Source organism: Mastigoproctus giganteus, chromosome 13 (assembly GCF_048544385.1).
Source record: "Mastigoproctus giganteus isolate SK-2022 chromosome 13, ASM4854438v1, whole genome shotgun sequence".
Lineage (NCBI taxonomy): Eukaryota > Metazoa > Arthropoda > Arachnida > Uropygi > Thelyphonidae > Mastigoproctus > Mastigoproctus giganteus.
In genome coordinates, this window is record NC_143587.1 from 92,009,470 (window position 1) to 92,030,069 (window position 20,600).

General features: G+C 37.1%; 1 protein-coding gene across 4 annotated transcripts in view; it reads left to right on the forward strand.

Moving 5' to 3' along the window:
- LOC150076256 (neuroepithelial cell-transforming gene 1 protein-like) overlaps positions 1-20,600 on the forward strand; it is a 366,344-nt gene that overhangs the window by 313,217 nt on the left and 32,527 nt on the right. For all 4 annotated transcript variants that reach the window (XM_090387565.1, XM_090387562.1, XM_090387563.1 and 1 more), the window contains exon 12: positions 5,932-6,000. In XM_090387565.1, coding sequence (XP_090243691.1) covers positions 5,932-6,000 — 69 coding nt within the window. The remainder of the gene's footprint in view (positions 1-5,931; positions 6,001-20,600) is intronic.

Consider the following 20,600-nt stretch of genomic DNA (forward strand, 5'->3'; position numbering starts at 1 on the left):
CCACATAAGTACACTGTACATTATAAGGCATCTGATTTACTGGCCCATTTTACATTGTACGGTAATTGGAAAACATTACATGTTAGAAAAAATAAAGATCCCACATATGAGTAAACTAATCTTGGTTATTCAAAGTAACTTCCTCCCCTATCTACACACTGCATGCAATGATCATGAAGTGACTGGAATGACTAAACAATTCACTGTTCTTGTCACAGTTCTTTGAATAGTGTCAACATCACGAAAAAAGCAGTCTTTCAGCTTCAGGAACAAAAAGAAGTTGTGTAGAGTTAAGTCTGGTGAATACAGCGGGTGCGGCATGCATGGACTTTTTTTGCTAGCCAAAAACTCCTGAACAATGAGAGCTTGGTGCATTGTCATGCAAGGGCAACCAACTGCCATCTTCTTCATAGTGAGGCCACACTCAATAGATTCTCTGCAGTTTTTGTTTCAAAAACGTCCAGATAGTAGGCAGTAGTAAAAATTTTGCCACAGGGCATGAACTCTTTGTGCAAATTCCCTTGCTATCATAGAAAGTGATGACATGGTTTTGATTTTTGGTCTTTCTTGATGTGAACCTCTTTGGCTTTGAGAGATACTGATTCACAGAGTGCTCTTTTAGCTTTGAAAAGCACTTCCTCACTTAACAATCCTTTATTAATAAAGCTCATAAGACATAAGCTGATGTGTCTACATGAGCATCGGCAAACTTATCTTCCCCTGGATCCCTGGTCACAGTGGTATTCCAGGAAATGAATGTGCAGATGATGCTGCAAAGCACCCTTCCAACATAGCCTCAACAAATGATCTAGTCCCATATCCTGATTATAAACACAATATACAGAGACCATATATGGAACAATGGACACTTCTATGGAAAATGCAAACAAATAACAAGCTATTCCAAATAAAACCTGAACCACAATTATGGACTTCTAGCCTTTGTGAAAATAGAAAAGAAGTAGTAATCTTAGCCAGAATCCGAATAGGTCACACTCACCTCACACATCTCTACTTGCCAACCGGGCTAGCCGGGTCGGTAAAGTATCTGCCTGGCAACCCAAAGTTGCGGGTTCAAATCCTGCCTCGAGCTTGGATCAGAGTAGTGCAAAAACCTTGGGAGGTGCATTGTGGCCACAGAAGCCGATGCGCCAACAACTAACAAAAAAAAACAAAAAAAACCCAAAAACATCTCTACTTGCTTACAGGAAATGATTCTCCTCAGTGTGTGCACTGCTCACAACCACTTACAGTAAAACATATACTCCTTGAATGTAGCTTGTTCAACAGTGCCCGACGAACGTCTTTTAGTTTGATTTCAGATCTACAACAACATCTGTCTCTCGATAGCATCATAGGTTAAGAAGCAAATGTCTCGGAATTCTTTCTCTATTTAAAACAAATTCAAATGTATGACTGTTTGTAACTACTGCTCAATCAGGTTTTATAAGTAAAGTCAATTGATTTGGGAGGTGCAATATGGCCTATGTAGCCCTTGCACCAGAAAACATCACAACAACAACAGCTTTGAGAGAGTTTGCCGACTTACACTCTGAACTTTGTCGCTTCGTTGCAGGGTCATACTGATAACCATGTCTCATCACCCATAATGATCAAATTCAGGAAGTTGGCTTCATAGTGAGGCCACACTCAATAGATTCTCTGCAATATTTGTTTCAAAATGTCCAGATAGTAGGCAGCAGTAACAATTTGGCCACAGGGCACGAACTCTTTGTGCATAATTCCCTTGCTATCGTAAAAAGTGATGACATGGTTTTGATTTTTGACCTTTCTTGATGAACCTCTTTGGCTTTGAGAGAGTTTGCTGACTTCCACTCTGCACTTTGTTGCTTCGTTGCAGAGTCATACTGATATCCATGTCTCATCACCCATAATGATCAAATTCAGGAAGTTGGGTTTGCTTTCAGTGGCCTCAATGAGTTCTCTGCAATATTCAACTCGCACCTGTCATTGACTGTTTGTTAATGAAGGTCTGTGCATGGTTTGCGGAACAAACACTTCAAATCCTGAGTTATTAAACTTCTGAAATCATTCAGTGTTACACATCACTCATTGGTAATGATTTCCCGCACCTTTTCAATCAGTGCCTCCGTAGCCAGGTGAGCAGGAGCGGCAGTGCGCAGCACATGCTTCTTGATTAGACTGGAGTTTGAGCCTGTGACCACCAAATACGGACAATGCGGATGGGTCTGGGAATGACCACTGCATATCCCCGGAGCAATATGGCCTTAGTTGCTAATGCTCCTAAAAACCAAATAACAACAACCTTTGCAATCAACTCTGCCATTTGAACCATTTTTGCTGGACCTAGATGTTTGTCATCTTCCAGTGATTCTCTTCCTTGGGTGAAATGTTTATAGTGCTCAAATGCATGTGCACATGACAAACAATTCTCTCTATACACCTGCTTCATCATTTGAAACATTTCTGTGGCATTTTTGCCCAGTCAAACACAAAACTTGATGTTTGCTCTTTGTTCCATTGTCCCATTGTACACAACAAACACAGTAGAGACCTGCATTTCAGCTCACACTACATTCTGAAATGGCATCAATTTCTGCTCACCTTAACTGCAGTGCTCAAGGAACAATCACCCTTTCATTTCATGTTTACTTCTAGTAGATGGCAGCACTAGCACTCATCTCATAAAATCATCAGTCTTGTTTTCTACTTGCTGCAGTACAGAGTGCATACTTATCACAGTCATTTGGCCTGTAGAATAATCCTACTCTCAGATTTATTTTCCCAATGCTTATGTTGCATAAAATAAAAATTATAAATAAAAGCACTGATAAGCTGAAGCCTTACTTTATTTCAAGTTTAACCTTAAACCATTTTCCAATGCTTCTTTCAGTCCTCACTGTAGATTTTTCCTTTTTATATACACTTTTTATTTCCCTAAAAGATTTTCCTTGATGTCATATTTTTGTAATATTTGAAAGGGCAGTTTCTTGAATACTTTGCCTTGGGCTTTCTCAGAATCAAGAAATTCTAAATACAGGTTCTTGTTACGTTTTTATGGCTTTTCTGTAATTTATTTTAGCGTAACTATTTAATTCTGACATTCCCTGTTTGCCCTAAAGCCTGGCTGTCTTTCCCATGAGCAGATTCAACAATACTTCTAACTCTCTTATGTAAGATACTTGCATTAATTCCACATTCAGCTTTATTTCCCTTTTTATATATAGGTATAATTAATGCTGTTCTTCAATCTTCTGAAATTTTTCCTTCAGAAACAACCTCTGGATGACATGATGTAACATCATGGTGCTGTTTTCTCCCCACCTTTCATCATTGATTTTACGTCCATCTGCTACTTTTCAATATTTGATATTTTATAATTTTCTATTGCAATAATAAATATAGTACAGTAATACCCCGACTTACGCTACCCCGACTTACGCGAACTCGGAGTTACGTGGTTCTTGATTTTTTTCGTTTGGCAACGCTGCCGCCCACTATCTTCAAGGTCGTTTTTCATATGTTATCGATATACGGTGCGACGGCGGAGAATGAGAGCGAAAGATGAACAAAATTCAACTTTGTTGCTTTTATGTTTTTTATATCAGTGAAGGGGAAACACATTTCACCATAATAACGTAAAAACCAATACAATTCCAGCTATTGGTATAATCGCAAATGCAATTAGATCGAGTTTACTACCAGTTTATAACAGATTTCACTAGCAGAAACGCAACTGGATTTTTATTGTTTTATGGTAGTAACCCCTAGAAATGTGAGGTGTTAATAGTGTATCTCTGCCTTTACGGTGTTGTTTATTCAGTTGCTACATGCGCGCAGCTTTGTTTATGCGTATCAAGCGTGCCTCCTCGTTTTGTAATTGTGCTTTATTCCCTAAAAATGAGTAAAATACTTAATTAAAAGGTGTGAAAAGGAAGCGTCCTGGCGAAGACACTGCAGATTCAGAGAGAAAAAGAAAAGCAATTATCGATAAACAGAGGCGGACTGGGTCAAAAATTCTTACCCGGGAAAATTTATAGTGGCCTCATACTATGGTTTATGGCCAAAATCACACTGGCCCACCGGGGTTTCCCCGGTAAGGCTTATGGCCAGTCCACCTCTGTCGATAGAGAAAAAATATGAAATTGTGAAACGCTTTGAGCGAAATGAAAGACCATGTGATATTGCACGTGCTACAGGCCTAAATGAAGCAACGGCGAAAAGCACATGACAATTGCAAACTTGACAGGTTGAAAATTGAAAAGGGCTCAATTGTAAAGGGCTTAAAAATTTTAGAAAACATAGACGCCAACGAAGAACGCGTTATAGCTACAAAGCAAGGAATAAAAAAAATTATTAGCTTGCTACGAAGAAATTCTGCGTGAAAAAAAGAACGCGCTGTGTCGTCAGACGAATTTGTTAGATTTTATGAAGCCATCGACATCGAAATAACTTTTTTTACGTAAGTCATTTGTTTTTTTTTTAATACATATTTTGTATTAATATGTATAAAGAACTGCAATTTTATTAATATTTTTCTTCTAAACTAGTGTTTTTGTTAGTCCTTGGTCCCAATTAAGCAAAATGTATATGTATTTATATGCAAAGTTGTACCCCGACTTACGCGATTTTCGTCGGACCCACCTATCGCGTAACTTCGGGGTATTACTGTATCAAAAATTTTTCCCATTTCAATCTTTTCAACTCTTTTAGTGATGTCTTCAGCTCCCTCATTTAATATTTCTTGCAGAGATTTAGCATCAGGAATGAGCAAAAGGGTTCCTATATTTAATTGTTAAATCTGAAAGTTTTAATTTTGTGCATTTCAACTTTTTGATATATATCTTATTTTTGATGCTAATTAGAATTTTTAATTTGCCCAGTACAAGGTAATGGTCACTTGCAATCTCAAATCCTCTGTATACCTTTGTATTTTAAACTAGTTTTTAGCTGCTTTTCTATGATGCTACAGTTAATTATGCTTTTAATGTTTCTTTTATACTTCCTCCACAGAAAATTGACTATATTTATGCTAAAATACTGTGTAATTAAAAATGCATAGGTTGCAACAGTTTAGTTGACTCTTACCATTATTGATAAGTTTACCTCTACAAAGATATTTTAGGAAAATTTGTAGAGGTAAACTTATCAATAATAATAATAAGAATCAACTAAACTGTTGCAAGCTATGCATTTCCTACCCTGTTATTTAATTTTCCAACTGATGCATTCTTTCATTGTCATTAGTTTCTATCTGTTTCTAAGATATTAAAGAATTGTTATGTTTTATCATTTTTTGAGCCTTCACCTTTACTATAAGCACAGATAAATTTCATCCCCCAACTTTCTATTTTAAATTCTGCCCACGTGACTCTACTGGATAAAGTTTCCCACTAATTAAACTGTTTTCCAAACTGGTTCTAAATGAATCTTCTAAACCTTCTGCTGATTCAGCTTTTTTGCCATTTAAGCCTCTGATGTTGATGGTATCTCTTTCTGTTACTCTATTTGCATATTTATCAATGTTATGTCCTTGGTTTCCTGACAAGCATAGTGAGGACCTTACTGATATGGTAATGTTCTGATTAGATAGCTTCAGACCCTTCACCAATTCCTTTTTTGTCATTGTTAAAGGGTAATGACGTTTGCTCTGCATTTGTTTAAAAAATTGTATTTAATAATGTAAGGTTACAATAAATGCTGGTGTTTCAATAGTGCAGCATCAGTCATTCGTAGAACTACTTCCCCCTCCCTCCTTTAACACGAAAGGTTTAATTAAATTTCTGCAATGTTGATTAAGATAATTACTTACTGATAATTATGAATTGCAAAAGCATCTGGAAAAAAAAAATTTGTTCCAGTTGCTAGTTCAAAAATTTTGAGTTGTTAAATTACTGAGTAATGTTATATATGCAGATGCATTCCTAATTTTACCTCCTTCCTCTTTAGAAAGATCCCTTTCTTAATGATGCTACAACTTTGCTGTGCTCAGGAGTGCTGAAGAATAGTAGGGGCACTGTAAGTTTCCTTCTCTGAATGTTAAAGTGTACTCTTATTTGTTTCAAGATTATTTTAACTCTAATTATACAAAAGTTGTCAACTGTCTGCTAGAAATATTCGGTGATTTGATACACATAGATAATAATACTTATAGACATTAACATGTTAGCCATTGATGTGCAATGTTTAAAGAAAAATACTCAGTTTGTGTATTTGGGCTTATAATAAAATCAGGTAATGAAGAAATAGTAATAATGATGATGAACTTTTTTTAATTGATTTGTTGCATTGTCCAAAACTTCAAGGTAATTCCTGAATTCAAAAACATTTAGCTTTGCATCTTCCAGGATTACTAGCATTTTATAAAGCAGATTTAAATTGTGTTTCAGATATACCAAACAGCTATCAGGATAATGAAAATTAAAAAATATAGATCACCTTAGTCACTTTATAGAAATGTGGGAAATTGCACTTCATTGTTCAGCAATTACTACCAAGATTCCTCATAGTCTCAGTAGTTATCCCACATGAAAATACCTTTAAAAACCAGAAACTTGTTCTAAATCAGGCTCGAAGTTAGTATGGAGGTAATTTGTTTTGACTGTTATTTCTGAGAAACTACTAATTGAAAGTAATATATCTGCTACTGAGCTAACAGCAGCTGCCTATCTTTAGAATATAACATGCAGAATTTTTTCTCAAAAAGTATTATTAGCAAACGATGCAAAGAAGCAAAAAAATTTCCATATCATCTGTTCATTCTCTAACAGTATGTCTAATCCTTCCTTGAATTAATTCAGACTACCCACTTCCACAACACCAGGTGAAGATAGATTTTTACACATTTATCCTGCAACCATCCTACCTCAATTTGAATTTATGTCCTCTCGTGTGTATTGCCTGGGCAATTGAAAGGATATCATTAGCATTGGACTCGGTCCATTCAAAGCCTTAAACAACTCAGATCCTGGTAACAGGAAGTGATAATGGAGTTCTATGGTGGACGATGAAGGGGGGGGGGTAGCACTAGTTAAAGGCAAAGGAATGGGTTATAATTTCAAGAAAGGAAATTATAACTGCTTAAGATGCCACATGGCCTCTATTAAATGGGTAGATATCTCAGAGAGAGCAAATACAATTGAATTATGGTATACCTTTAAAACATTAATCACAGAAGCCTTGAATGCTTATATACCATTAAAAATATATTCCACTAGAAGGATTCCAAGTTGGATGAATAATGAAGTTGCCAGATTACTTCAGCAGAAAAGGACGGCATGGAAAAGTTACAGAGCAATAAAAAGTACTGAATCTTATAACAGCTACAAATTGATATGTAATAGTGCCACAGAAAATGCTAGGCTGGCAAAGAGGGGGGATAAGGAATTCTTCACATATAAATGCAAAGAAGAGGACAAACCAGATCAGACCTTTATGTAATGGAAATGGGATAGTATTAGATACCCAGATAAAGTTGCAGATGAACTCGACAATTACTTTGCATAGATATTTACAGAAGAAAAACCCTTTGCGTCAATGAGAAATTAAGGAAGTGAAGTTTAAAAAAATGTAAATTAATGATGTTGAAATTTCACATGTTTATTTAATGAAAAAACTTTTGAGCCTAAAGGCTAGTAAGGCTCCTGGGGTAGTAGTAGTAGTAGTAATCGTGGCATGTGATGCAAGAAAGCAAGTGTATGAGTTTATGTAGCATTAACCAAAAAAAAAAAATTCACACAACCATTCCCTCTAAATGTTTGTCCAGTTCCTCCTTAAATTTATTTAACCTATCAACTTTCACGACAGATGGATGTTTGTTCCAGCAATTAACCACCCACTGGTTAAAAGCAAATTTCCGCACATCTATTCTACATCTGTCTTTCCTTAATTCAAATTTATGCCCCCTTAGGTTCGTAATCTGAACAAGTGGAAGAATCCCATCAGAATTCAGTGTGCTCAACCCATTCAAGGTCTTATACACCTCACACGTGCCTAGTCTCCAGCCACTGCAATCTGCAGAACTTAAACCTCTCTTGGTAAGAGGATCCCTTCATTCCCCTCACCAATCTTGTTGCCCTTCTCTGTACACGCTCAAGCAAATCTACATCCTTCCTAAAATGAGGCCTCCAGACCTGTACACAGTACTCAAGGCGTGGCCTGACCATTGCCTTATACAGAGGGGTAATCACCTCCTTTTCCCTGCTAGCAAAATTCCTATATATCATTGACAAAACCCCATGACCTGCCCTGGCAGCCTGTCTGCATTGCTCAGAAAACTTCATATCTGACTGCACAATTACTCCCAGGTCTTTTTTATTTTCTACCACCTTAAGTGTAGTACCACACAGTTGGTACGTTTCTCTGGGGTTACTTCTACCCATATGCAGTAGTTTGCGTTTGTCAATGTTAAACTTCTCAGCCCATCTTCCCAAATTTCCTAGATCCTGTTGCAGTAGCACACTGCCATTACTGTCATTAACAACCCTGCTAACCTTTGTATCATCTGAAAACTTTGACACTAAGCCTGATTTACCTTCATCAATGTCATTGATAAATATACAAAACAACAGTGGACCCAACAGTGAACCCTGTTGGACTCCACTAATAACATTAGTTCACGAAGAGCAGTGCCCATTGATTACCACCCTCTGTCTTCTCCCACTCTACCATCCTTTTATCCATTGTAGCAACTTACCCTTAATACCATTATGTTCCAATTTGTACAGTAGTCTTCCATGCACAACAGTGTCAAAAGCTTTCCTGAAATCCAAGTATATAATATCAGATTTATTTTTTTGCATCCTGTTCCTTTGTAACTACATCATAATAGGATTGATGGCATATACGCTATAATCTTAAGGGAGGCGGCAAGTGAGTGCATTGAACCATTGAGACGAATTATGAGAGCATCACTGGACTCGGGAGTGATTCCATTGAATTGGAAATGTGCCAATGTATCTCCAATACATAAGGGCGGTTCTAAGAGTGAAGTGGGAAATTACCGGCCAGTTAGTCTAACTTCAGTAGTAGGGAAAATCATGGAGACTATGATCAAGGGTGAAGTTCAGGATCACTTAGATAGAAATGGAATTCTAAAGGATACTCAGCATGATTTTGTAAAGGGAAAATCATGTTTAAGTAATATGACATCGATGAAGGGATAGTGGGCATGATGTCTAAATTTGCAGATGATGTAAAGATTGGTAGAGTATTTAATGATCGCCACCAAGCAGAGCTTCTTCAGAATGATCTAGACAGACTTCACAAATTGTCAGAAAAATGGCAGCTACGCTTTAATCCAGAAGGTATAAGGTATTGCACCTGGAGAACAGTAACCCCAAAATAACTTATACACTTGGCAGAGTTGAAATAAAGGTGATAGTGGAAGAAAGGGACTTGGGTATTATGATACAGTCAGATATGAAGTTCTCCGAGCATTTTAGACTGGTTGCAGGGAAGGCCCATGATGTCCTATTGATGATTTATCGAACAATTGCTAGTAGAGATAAGGAAATCATAATCTCATTTTATAAGGCTATTGTTAGGCCACACTTGGAATACAGCCCACTCCCCAATTTACGTAAGGGTTGCGTTCCATGGAACTCTACGTAAGTTGAATTTCCCCCATGCTTGTGCAGCACTAGCAACTGTGCTCGCTGAATTAATTGAATCAAAAAAGAAATGTTCGACGAACATGTAAATAGAATTATTTATTCAATTTTTTATCTCATGTGCAGGAAAAATTACAAAAGTGTGCAATTTAAGAAATTTCAAAATTATAAAATTGCAAAAAAAGAGAAGAGACAGGCATAATGTCAGTAAGTTTTACCTCTCGAGCATCGTTGCCAGAATCGTCGTTTTCAGCTGATAAGTATGGCGCTGCAGAGGTTGCGAGCTGTGGAGATTTAGAAGGGGTGGGCCGCTCATCCTTACAAAAGAACATATTAATGGATGACTTGATGGTGGCTTTTTTCTTTTCATCATAGATTTCTTTGTAGCAAGCAAGCATATCATTCACCCCTCTGTTAACTTTTAAGAATTGTTCGCTGTCAGGCTCCATCTCTTCAAACCTCACCCATTGCCATCTCTCTGGTGATGAAGCATCTCAGCTCCTCATTTGGTTCATCTTGAGCTTTGTCAGCATTTTCTTCTTTCACTTTCGCTGTCTGCAAGTCAATAAGTTCTTCATTAGATAATTCTTTCTCTTCTTCCTCTGTTAACTCCTACATGTCTTTGGCATCAACCTCCAACTGAAGTAGCTCTGCAGCCTTTACAATCTTATCTGTAACTTCTTCATATGATTCGTTTTTTTCAAATCCTTCGAAGCCTTTTATGTGCCATGGGCATATTTTCCTCCATGTGCCATTTTAACGACTTTTAGTAATTTCTGCCCAGGCCTTATTAATGTTTAAGATAATGGCGTGGTATATATTGTAAGATTTCCAAGTGTCTCTTAACATAAAATTTTTCTCACTGTCTACTGTAGACAATGCCTGGGCAAGTGTTGTGTGTAAATAGTATGCTTTTAAATTCAAAATAACACCCTGATCCATAGGTTGAATGAGTGAAATCATGTTTGGCGGTAGAAATATGACTCTCACGTTTGAATTGAAATCATCGAGATGTGTAGAAAGTTTAGGAGCATTAGCTAATAGAAGCAAAATCTTGAAAGTAACGTCGTTGTGTTTCAACCTCGGGAATGAAGCAACATTTAAACCATTCCTCAAAGATAGATATTGTTATTCATGCTCTCTGGTTCTATTGCAATTAAATGCATGAGGATTTCCAGAATGGTGCACAAGCAGTGGTTTTAATCTGTTATCTCCTGTTGCATTAGCCCCAAGCAAGAGCATGGCCCTATCTTTTGAAGCCTTGAAACCTGGCATTGTCTTTTTCTCTTTGGCAATGTGTTTGATCCGGCATTTTTTTTCCAGTACAGAGCAGTCTCGTCAATATTAAAAATTTTCTGCGTTGAATAGCCGCCTTCATCAATAATTTTTTCCAGCCTATCACAAAATTTCTCTGCAGCTGCAGAATCGGCACTGGCCACTTCACTGCATACTTTAATGTTATGGAAACCAGCGCAATTTTTTTGCCACGAACTTGGCTTGGGGGTCGACGTACTTATCCTTAATATCTTCACAAATACTTCTTGCTTTTGCTTGAATGGTCATTAGACTCAGGAGGCACTTGCTTCTGAATCTGATTTTCCATCCATATTATTAATAGCTGTTCCATCTTTGATATAGCACCTGAATGCTGTTTTATGATCACTGTTGATCTTAAGTGCATTGATCCTTTGATATGTTTTTTTTATATTCACCCTGTCCTTTAAAATAGTATTCACTGTTCAAACAGTGAGACCTGATTCCCTTGCAGTAGATAACAAACTTTGTCCTGCTTCGTAGTTCTTAATCATTTTCATCTTCATTTCTAAATCAATTTTGTTTAGTTTCCTGGCACTACCACCACTTGCACTTTCCGTTGATCGCTTTCCCTTCATCATTGTAATACGTAAATAGGAATGAAGAGAAGTTTCTGAAAATTTGTTTTTTATATGATTAACGATTTTGGTGAAGGGGAACACATTTCACCATAATAACATAAAAACCCACACAGTGGGTTTTTACATTATTATGCCCAATAAACTGGAAAGTGCAAATTGTTTTTATTGTTTTACAGTCGTGACCTCCACAAATGTGTTTTAGAAAAATATCACAGAGGCATTCAAAATTGATTCTTATAATGGGAACATATGATAACGATGAAATGGTTGTGTAATTTCCATTATAAAAATGACCTTTTAGAGAGATAAGTAGCTTAGTAATATAGCAAAATTTTCAACTTCCAAGGAACGAATTACAAAAAAAAAAAAAAAAAGTGTTATTGGGTTCACATAACAATATTTTCACAATACTTCCATTTATCCCTACAGATGCAAAATACGTTTTCATATATATATTTTTTTTTTTTTCACTTTGCACCGGCCAGCAAAAACTTACGTAAAGTTGAATTTGCATAAGGCAAGTATTCCGTAAGTTGGGGAGTTCCTGTATTGCGTTCAAGTATGGAAACCGGACCTAAAGAAAGACGTTGTGCTTCTTGAAAGGGTCAACAAAGATGGGTAACTTGCCTGGTGAGATCAGCAAAAGGGGTATCCATATGGGGAAAGATTTTGAATATGTGGGTTGCAGAGCTTGGAAACTAGGCACCTTAGAGGAGACTTGATTGAGGTGTTTCAGGCTCTGAGAAGCATAAGCAAAATGAATGAGGACAAAATTGTCACAGTTATAAATGATTCTAGAACAAGGGGCCATAATTTCAAGTTATGGGGGAAGGGGGATGTCAATAGACTGGATTGCAGGAAGTTTTATTTTAGCCAGCGAATTATAAATTACTGGAATAAGTTACCTACATGGGTGGTAGAGGCTGACAGTGTGGGGAAATTCAAAGATCAGCTGGATAATTAGTATTAGTAACGGCCGCATGGTGCAAGAAAGCCTATGGCTTATGCTGCACCAGCCAAAAAAAAAAAAAAAAAAAAAAAAAAACAGAACAAAACAATGATAAAAATAAATAAATAAATAATAATAATTAATAAATAAAAAATAAATAAATAAAAAGGAAATTAAACCTATCATCCTATGCGCTTCCCTTACCCGAAAGTACTATCCAGATGACCTTTGAATTTCTCCAAACTGTCGGCCTCTACCACCCGTGAAGGCAACTTATTCCAGTAATTTATAACTCGCTGGCTAAAATAAAACTTCCTGCAGTCCAATCTAAACATTCCCCCCCCCCCCCCCGTAACTTTAATTTATGTTCCCTAGTTCTAGCATCATTTATAATCTTGAAAATTTTGTCCTCAATCATATCTCCTCTAAGGTGTCTAGTTTCCAAACTCTGCAACCCACATATTCGAAGTCTTTCTTCATGAGGACGCCCTTTTGCCGATCTCACCAGGCGAGTTACCCTTCTTTGCACCCTTTCAAGAAGCTCGATGTCTTTCTTTAGGTGCAGTCTCCATACTTGAACACAGGAGGGAACATACTTGAACACAGGATTACCTACAGAAGGAGGGAAATGCATAGGTTGTCCATTTCCTTTTCTCTTATTAATTATTATTGGTTTTTTTTTTTTTTTTTTTGGTTGATACAGCATAAGCCATAGGCTTCCTTGCACCTTGTGGCCATTACTAATACTAAAATAGATCTTCTTGCAGGTGCCTAGTTTCCAGATGCTGCAGTTTTCAGAACTGAAGCCTTTTATTTAAGAGCACCCATTTTTACTCTGCATCCATTCCACAGATCTACATCCTGCCACAAATGAAGCTTCCAGACCTGTATGCAGTACCCAAGATGTGGCATAACCATTGCCTCATACAATAGGATAATCACCTCCTTATACCTACTGGCAAAATTCCAGTATATCATTGACAAAACTTTATAAGTTGTCCTAGCCGCCATTCACACTGTTCAGAGAACTTATGTCTAACTGAATAATTACCCACATATGTATTTCTCATTCTCCACTGTGCTCAATATGGTACCTCATAGTTGGTATGTTATTCTGGGATTTCTGTTACCCATATGCAGGGCCTGGCATTTGTCAATGTTAAATTTCAATTACCACTTCTGAATCTATCTGCCCAATTTTTCTAGATCTGATTGCAGTAGCATACCCCGATTATGGTTATTAACCACCTTTCCAACTTTCATATCATCTGCAAACTTTGACTTTAAGCCTGATATGCTTTCATGAATATCATTAATAAATATACAAGCAACAATGGGCCCAGCAGTAAAATGTGGAGGATTCCACTAATAACATTAGTCCAAGAAGAGCAGTGCTCGTTGATAACCACTCTTTGTCTTCTCCTACTTAGCCATCCCTTTAATCATAGGAGCATAAGAGTATATAATTCCTTCCTTCATATAATTGGATAGATCCCATCCATGCAAAAGAATTATCCCTTCAGACTTCAAAAGTGCAAGTTATGCTGTCCAGCATGTTGATAATGTCATTGTGGCTTGACTTATCAGGCAAGGCACAATAACATTTTAACAATGTATGGGCAGTTCAAATAGCAGAAAAAAATCAAATAACAAAGTCAATGTAACTAAATTTGACCTCATTTCAAAATTGTGCCCCTCATATTCAAAAAGTTCATAGAGAACATTGGATGCATAATTTGTGTGTTTTATTACAAATAAAGTATAGATGTCAGGTATAAGAACATATTATAACCAAGTAAGTTTTAATACCAGTTTTTTTTTTTTTTTTTGGCAGAACTTGGTCAACATATACATTCCTTTATGCATTCTCCACAGGTTGATCATATTATATAGTGTGGGTAGTGAACACAATTTCATAGAGTAGGTGATGTCCGAAGAAATTTTGATAGTCAAAAGGTGTTGATGGCTTGTTTTGTGGTTGGTGAGTGAGACTCTAGCATATTCAGATGTTATATCAGGCTCTGTTAAGTAGAGTGAAAAGTATGTGGTATTAGATACAGATGCATTATGGGAAATGTTTAAGAGAATTATCCAAATAGCTATAATAAACACATTTATCATAGTGGGTAAGTATAGATGGTTCCCACTTAGTGCTCTTAATTGAGCAGTAAAAACAGAGCACTAAATGAATCCACATTAAGCAGAGGTTTATTCACAGGAAATAACATAAATTATTTTAACTGGTTGGTGTGACCAGTATTACTTTCTGATTTGCACAATTTCTCTATATAACAATATTAAATGTAGTGGGAACATTTAAATCTTTAAATATGAAACATAAATACAGTATATGTTCAAGAAAATGCAATTAAACTTACCTTAAAATTATGGAAACTTATGTGTATGCTGTATTTACATTATTTATAATGTTTGTGATACTGTTAATTTTCAGATCACTAAAACCTCTAGAACTTCCCTAAATCTTCATTCTTTATAATATTCAATTTAATTTCTGATGAGAAGTATTTCCAATAGCTTTTCACCTTCTAGCGTTATTAGAAATGGTTGACTCACTTATTCTCTTTGAGGTAATTTTAAATAGAGAGAGAGTGTTGAACCCACATACTACATGGTAAACTAAAATCATTCCTGTCGACACAAAATGCACATAATACATAAACCATAATTGACTGGGAATCAAAACTAAACTGAAAGTGGCATAGCTGAGCAGTGTGCAACTAAAAGCTATTCCTTGTCAAGAAATGATAGTTCCTAAAGTGAAGTTTTTTAAACAATACTTTAGTTAATTAGAACTCCAGAGCAAGTGCTCCTTTCCTATATTGGCGCACGATAGCCTTAGTTGCTGATGCGCCATTAAACTTCCAATAACCAACCAACCAACCTTTCCTATAACACTGCCAGGTGGGAGGGTGTATAAATTGTATATTTTCGTAATATGCAAGAAATGGTACACATAGCCTTTAGAATGTTATATGCATAGAATTTTATAGCTGTTGACACGACACAGCAGACTTATGCCAGTAAAAACAGCTACATGCAGAAAATTAACGCAGAGATGTAAAGTACTCATGAGCATGGAAATTAACTTTTGGGACAATAAATAGACAACTTTCAGAGTTTCTCCTTTTCATAAATTGGAAATGCTTTGTAGCATTTCCAGTTTATAACAGTATTGGTTAAAAGTCAGTTTTAATAGCAAAATCGAAAACACACCTGAAGGCATTCAATCATGAATTTATATACATAATAAACTTTATGTATATAAATTAATTTATATACATAATAAGCTTTAACCTGCTCTGACAGCTGAATTACAGTTGATTGGAAAATCAGATTGAAGAGAGCATTCAAATTTTGTTCATTAGGACCTCTCGGGCACCCAAATGTCTACTAATGGGTAACTTCTCCCAAGGCTTTCTGACTGAATGGCACTGTTCTAGGGAAACAAAGTGCAACTCTAAGAAGATCTCAAAATATACAGAGTAGCTATAGTGAACAAGTGCTGAGTGAAACATGCAATAGCAGGGGACAATACTGCAAAAGAAAAGTGCCAAAATAGAGGACCAGAATGGTTGGATGAAATTAAACCCTGCAGGTTTAGTCCAGCAAAAAAAAAAAAAAAAAAAAAAAATTCACACACGGGATAGTGACAGACTGTGAGATATCAGTTCATATGGCAGTTATGAATGTAATCTTCGACCTGGCAGTAGTGGTGGGCACCACATAGGTGTGGTGCCCACCCCATAACTACTGCCATTGTTTTTGCAGCTATTTTGATTTTGCTTGAAGAATGGTAACTGGACAATTGGCAGTGCTGTGCCTTAAAGTTTCCTACTTGTTTTTCCTCTTTCACTAGATCAACAGACATCTTTAGCATAAATATAAGAAGAAACCCAACCATTCTCACAAAATGGCCACTACTCTGTGGGAAGCAGCATTTGTAATTTCAAATTTTACATGCTATGAAGGATGCCCAATTTGAAATAATTTTTTTTTAATATTTATATACATAAATAATATGCACATGTACAATTTGATTTTGTGCACTTAGCAGTCTTTTAAGTTGGAAATTGAAGTCTGAGAGACATGCTTCTGTTGTTATGTCTAATAATTGTTTTTTGTTTTTTTTTATAATTTTTAGCAAAATCAGTATGATTTCTTTTTTTAACTTAAAGTTACATGCAATAAGCATTGTAGTCCATTAAGAAAAGATGAATTATTAGCATTATTCAGCAGAATTTTAAAAAAAAACCCAGAACATTTTTCAAAAATTTAAAAGAGAGAGAATGGTGGAACCACTTGTTTTCTATTATGGAAGTGAAGATGAAATTCAATAAATCATGTGGCAGCAAAAATTTTAATAGTAATTTTAACTGCATTGTATAAACGTTGAATGCACTTTATATACTCTTCCCCCCCCCCAAATAGGCACCTATGAATTCCGAAAAAACAGCTCTTTTCAGGGTCAACAAATTTTGGTAAAGAATAACTAGTTGATAGCTTTTCGTACTTAATTTATATTATTTTTAAACAAATATTTATTGCAAACATTATTTATAGAGTCTGCCCATTCACTGGAATTTATTGAACACCTTTTTTTGGTACAACTTAAAACTTAAGTTTTAAGTTGTACCAACTTAAACTTTAAACTTGAACAAGTTTAAAGTTTAAGTATTTTGAATGCATTAAAAAAAAAAAAATGCACTCAAAAAACTTACTCTAGTCACACATCTGCATGACAAGTTATAATGGCTACAAAATTAAACTTATTTTTAAAAGGCAAAATATTGTTTATAAGTAAAAATGTGCAAATTCAGTAATTTTACTTTTGTTACATACATTACTACACAAGGTGTTCAACTATTTTTGACCGTGTTAAAATGTCATTTATAATTAAACTATTTACATTTTAAATACAGAGAACATCATTACAACAAAAATTTAATATACAGTAAACCCTTGATTTAACGGATTTCGGATTTAATGGACCAGACAAATAATTAATACAGTAATGTACATATTAATCTCAAACATATTATTTTTTTTAGGTTATACAAAACATCAGTGTTATTATTAATTAAAAATTAATAATAATTATCTATTTCCGTTATTGTTTTGATAATTACCTACTTTTATTTTTATAATCAAATTCAGGAAATTGTTTTTTATTCTTTCTGAAAACGTGTTCGAATAGCTGTTTTCCCAGATAACAAATAAGAGCAGGCGGTGACTTGCGAGCTGAACATTACTCAGGACACTAAATTGCAGGTCTACTGACTCACTTTGTTTCAGTCTCAGTCTGCCTCAAGATATCGTGCAGTCAGGTTTTATATAGAGTGTTTCTGTGATTTCTGAATTGTGACTTTATTTATTAAATAATTTTGCAATCCTTACAATTTAAAATAGCATCAAGTGATAGAAATTAGGGATAATTGAGAAATTAGAACAAGGTATCTCCATAGCACGTGTTTGTGAAATTTACAGCGTAAAAAAACAAACTGTTTCTGATATCTGTAAATCAAAGGCCAAATTGCAACATTTTTCTGTAAAATACAGCATTGATAGCTCTAAATGTGCTTCTACAGAGGAGAGTAGAAAACACATGAAAGTTGCACAAGAAAAAAACTTAGAAGCTGTGTATAAGTCATATGCTCAACAGAGATCTAGTGGTGTTAATGTATGAATTTTTGAGTTGAAATCTGCATGTGACACTCTTGGAAAAAGTGGGACTTAATGTTAAGTCACACATGGGACTTGATGTTAAGACAGGTGATCGGTGGCTGTGGCATTTTAGAAAAATGCATGGTATTGTGAACAAGAAAACCTGTGGTGAATCTTTAAGAGCAGACACTTCGCAAGTTGATCCATTTAGAAAATTTATAAATTAACTTTTTATTTTATCACGGGTTTACAATGCCGACGAAACTGACCTGTTCTATTGTGCTGTTCCTGAAAATATTATTATTATTATTATTATTAGCCATATGATGCAAGGAAGCCTGAGCTTATGCTGCACCAGCCAAAAAAAAATTTCTGAACCAGAGAGAGAGAGAGAAGTAGAAGGGAATCTCCAAGAAAGAGAAGAATGATGATATCCAGCTCAGGACCCTGGGTGTGCCAAGCCCATACTCACCAGATGTGAGTCCCTGGGGGTTCTTCTTTGGTCCTTAGCTGGCGGCTGGAGGAGGCGGTTGGCCACGCAACCAGTACGCTGCTGTAGGTGCCGCAGGGTTTCGGACTTGCTCTGTGATGTTCTTCCATGCGTTACGATCCATGGCATCAGTCCTGGCCTGATTAAGGTCAAGACGTCGGCTCTTCAGGTCATTTTCCACTTGCTTGGCCCACGTTTTCCTAGGCGCAGTCTGTTGAATGCTCCACTGGGTGGGTCGTTGTCTCCAAAGGAGTGTGGATGGTATTCTGTTCGCGCCCATTCTACATACGTGGCCAAACCATCTAAGCCTTTGCTTCTGGATTTGGTCGGCGATGGTTGGTTGCTGTTGGCATCTGGCATGGATGATATCATTAGTGATGTGGTCGCGAAGTGAGATGCCCAGGATCTGCTGCAGGCATCGCATTTGGAATACCTCAAGTTTGTTTAAATCTAGCTTGAGACAAATCCATGTTTCCGATCCGTAAAGGAGAATGGGCAGGATCAAAGTCTGGAAGAGTCGGATTTTAGTCTTTGAGGAAATGTTGGTCCTCTTCCACAGACACCATTTGAGCGAGGCAAACGCAGTGGCCACCTGTCCAATTCTGATTCTGCTGTAGATCTCCACGGTGGATGCAACTTTTCTCCTGGACCAGCGACCCAAGGTATTTAAAGTCCTGCACTTGCTCGATCTGGACACCTTTGAGATAGATGATGGCTTGCAACCCATCTGTTGTCAGGGGTTTTGTCTTATCAGCATTGATCTTGAGCCCGTATGGCCGGGCAATGTCGTAGAGGATGTCGGTGGCTTCAGCGTCGTTTCCGGCAAAGATAGCACTATCGTCGGCAAACATCAAGTTAGTCACATAGTGATCCTTGCCATATTGTATACCCCGTCTGTTCCTGAATGCTTGCCTCATAATGGCGTCGACCACTATGTTAAAAAGCAATGGGGAGGCCACGTCTCCTTGGCGGACTCCAGTTTGGATGGTAAATTCCTCAGATAAATCGTTCTGGATGCGCAGCTGGTTGGTTAAACCATTGTATGCAGTTTGGAGGAGTGTGATGACTTTTTGAGGTACATGTTCGACCTCTAGCAATTTCCATAAGGTGGGCCGGTGGACACAGTCGAAAGCAGACTTAAAGTCAATAAAAACAATGACGGTTCGCTGTCCACACCGGATCCTCTCCTCCATCAGTTGACGGATGGCGACGATTTGATCACGGCATCCTCGCCCGAGTCTAAATCCTGCCTGTTCTTCTCGACTGGTTTGCTCACGATGTTTTTGCAGCCTTGACTGAATGATCTTCATAAAGACCTTTCTGATGATGGAAAGGAGACTAATGCCACGGTAGTTCTTACAATCTCGATTATCACCTTTCTTGTGGATTGGCACGATAATGGCTTTCCTCTATGCTAGCGGAATTTGTTCAGTGCACCAGATGGTTTTGAGGAGTGAGTGTAGTCGGCGAAGCAGTACATCTCCCCCAGCTTTGATCGCTTCTGTGGTGACTTGGTCCACTCCTGGTGCCCTGCCATTCTTTAGGGATTGTATGGCTGCTTTCACTTCTTCTACTGTAGGCTCGACATCGACCATGGAGACCTCAGGGGGATCGATCGGTGGTGCGGTTGCTGGTGGTCCCTGAGGTTGGTTGTGATTATACAATGCTTTAAAGAATTCACTCCACCGTTGCAGCCGTTCGGACGGTGATTGCACGAAGGTCCCATCAGCGTTCTTGATGTTGTCACTATTCAATTTGGTCTTTCCACTCAGACATCTGAGGGTACGGTAGAGAGTGCGGTACTCGTGCTTGGATGCCGCCTCTTCGAGATCGTCTGCCACTTGGTTCCAGTATGCTTCTCTCTCCGCTTTCATCCTCTGTCGGACTTCTCGGTTTAACTGCCGGTACTGTTCAAAGTTGACCAATTTTGCCTGTTTCTGTTTGTCCACGAGGTCGAGGCACTCGTCTGATATCCATGGTTGTGTTCGGCG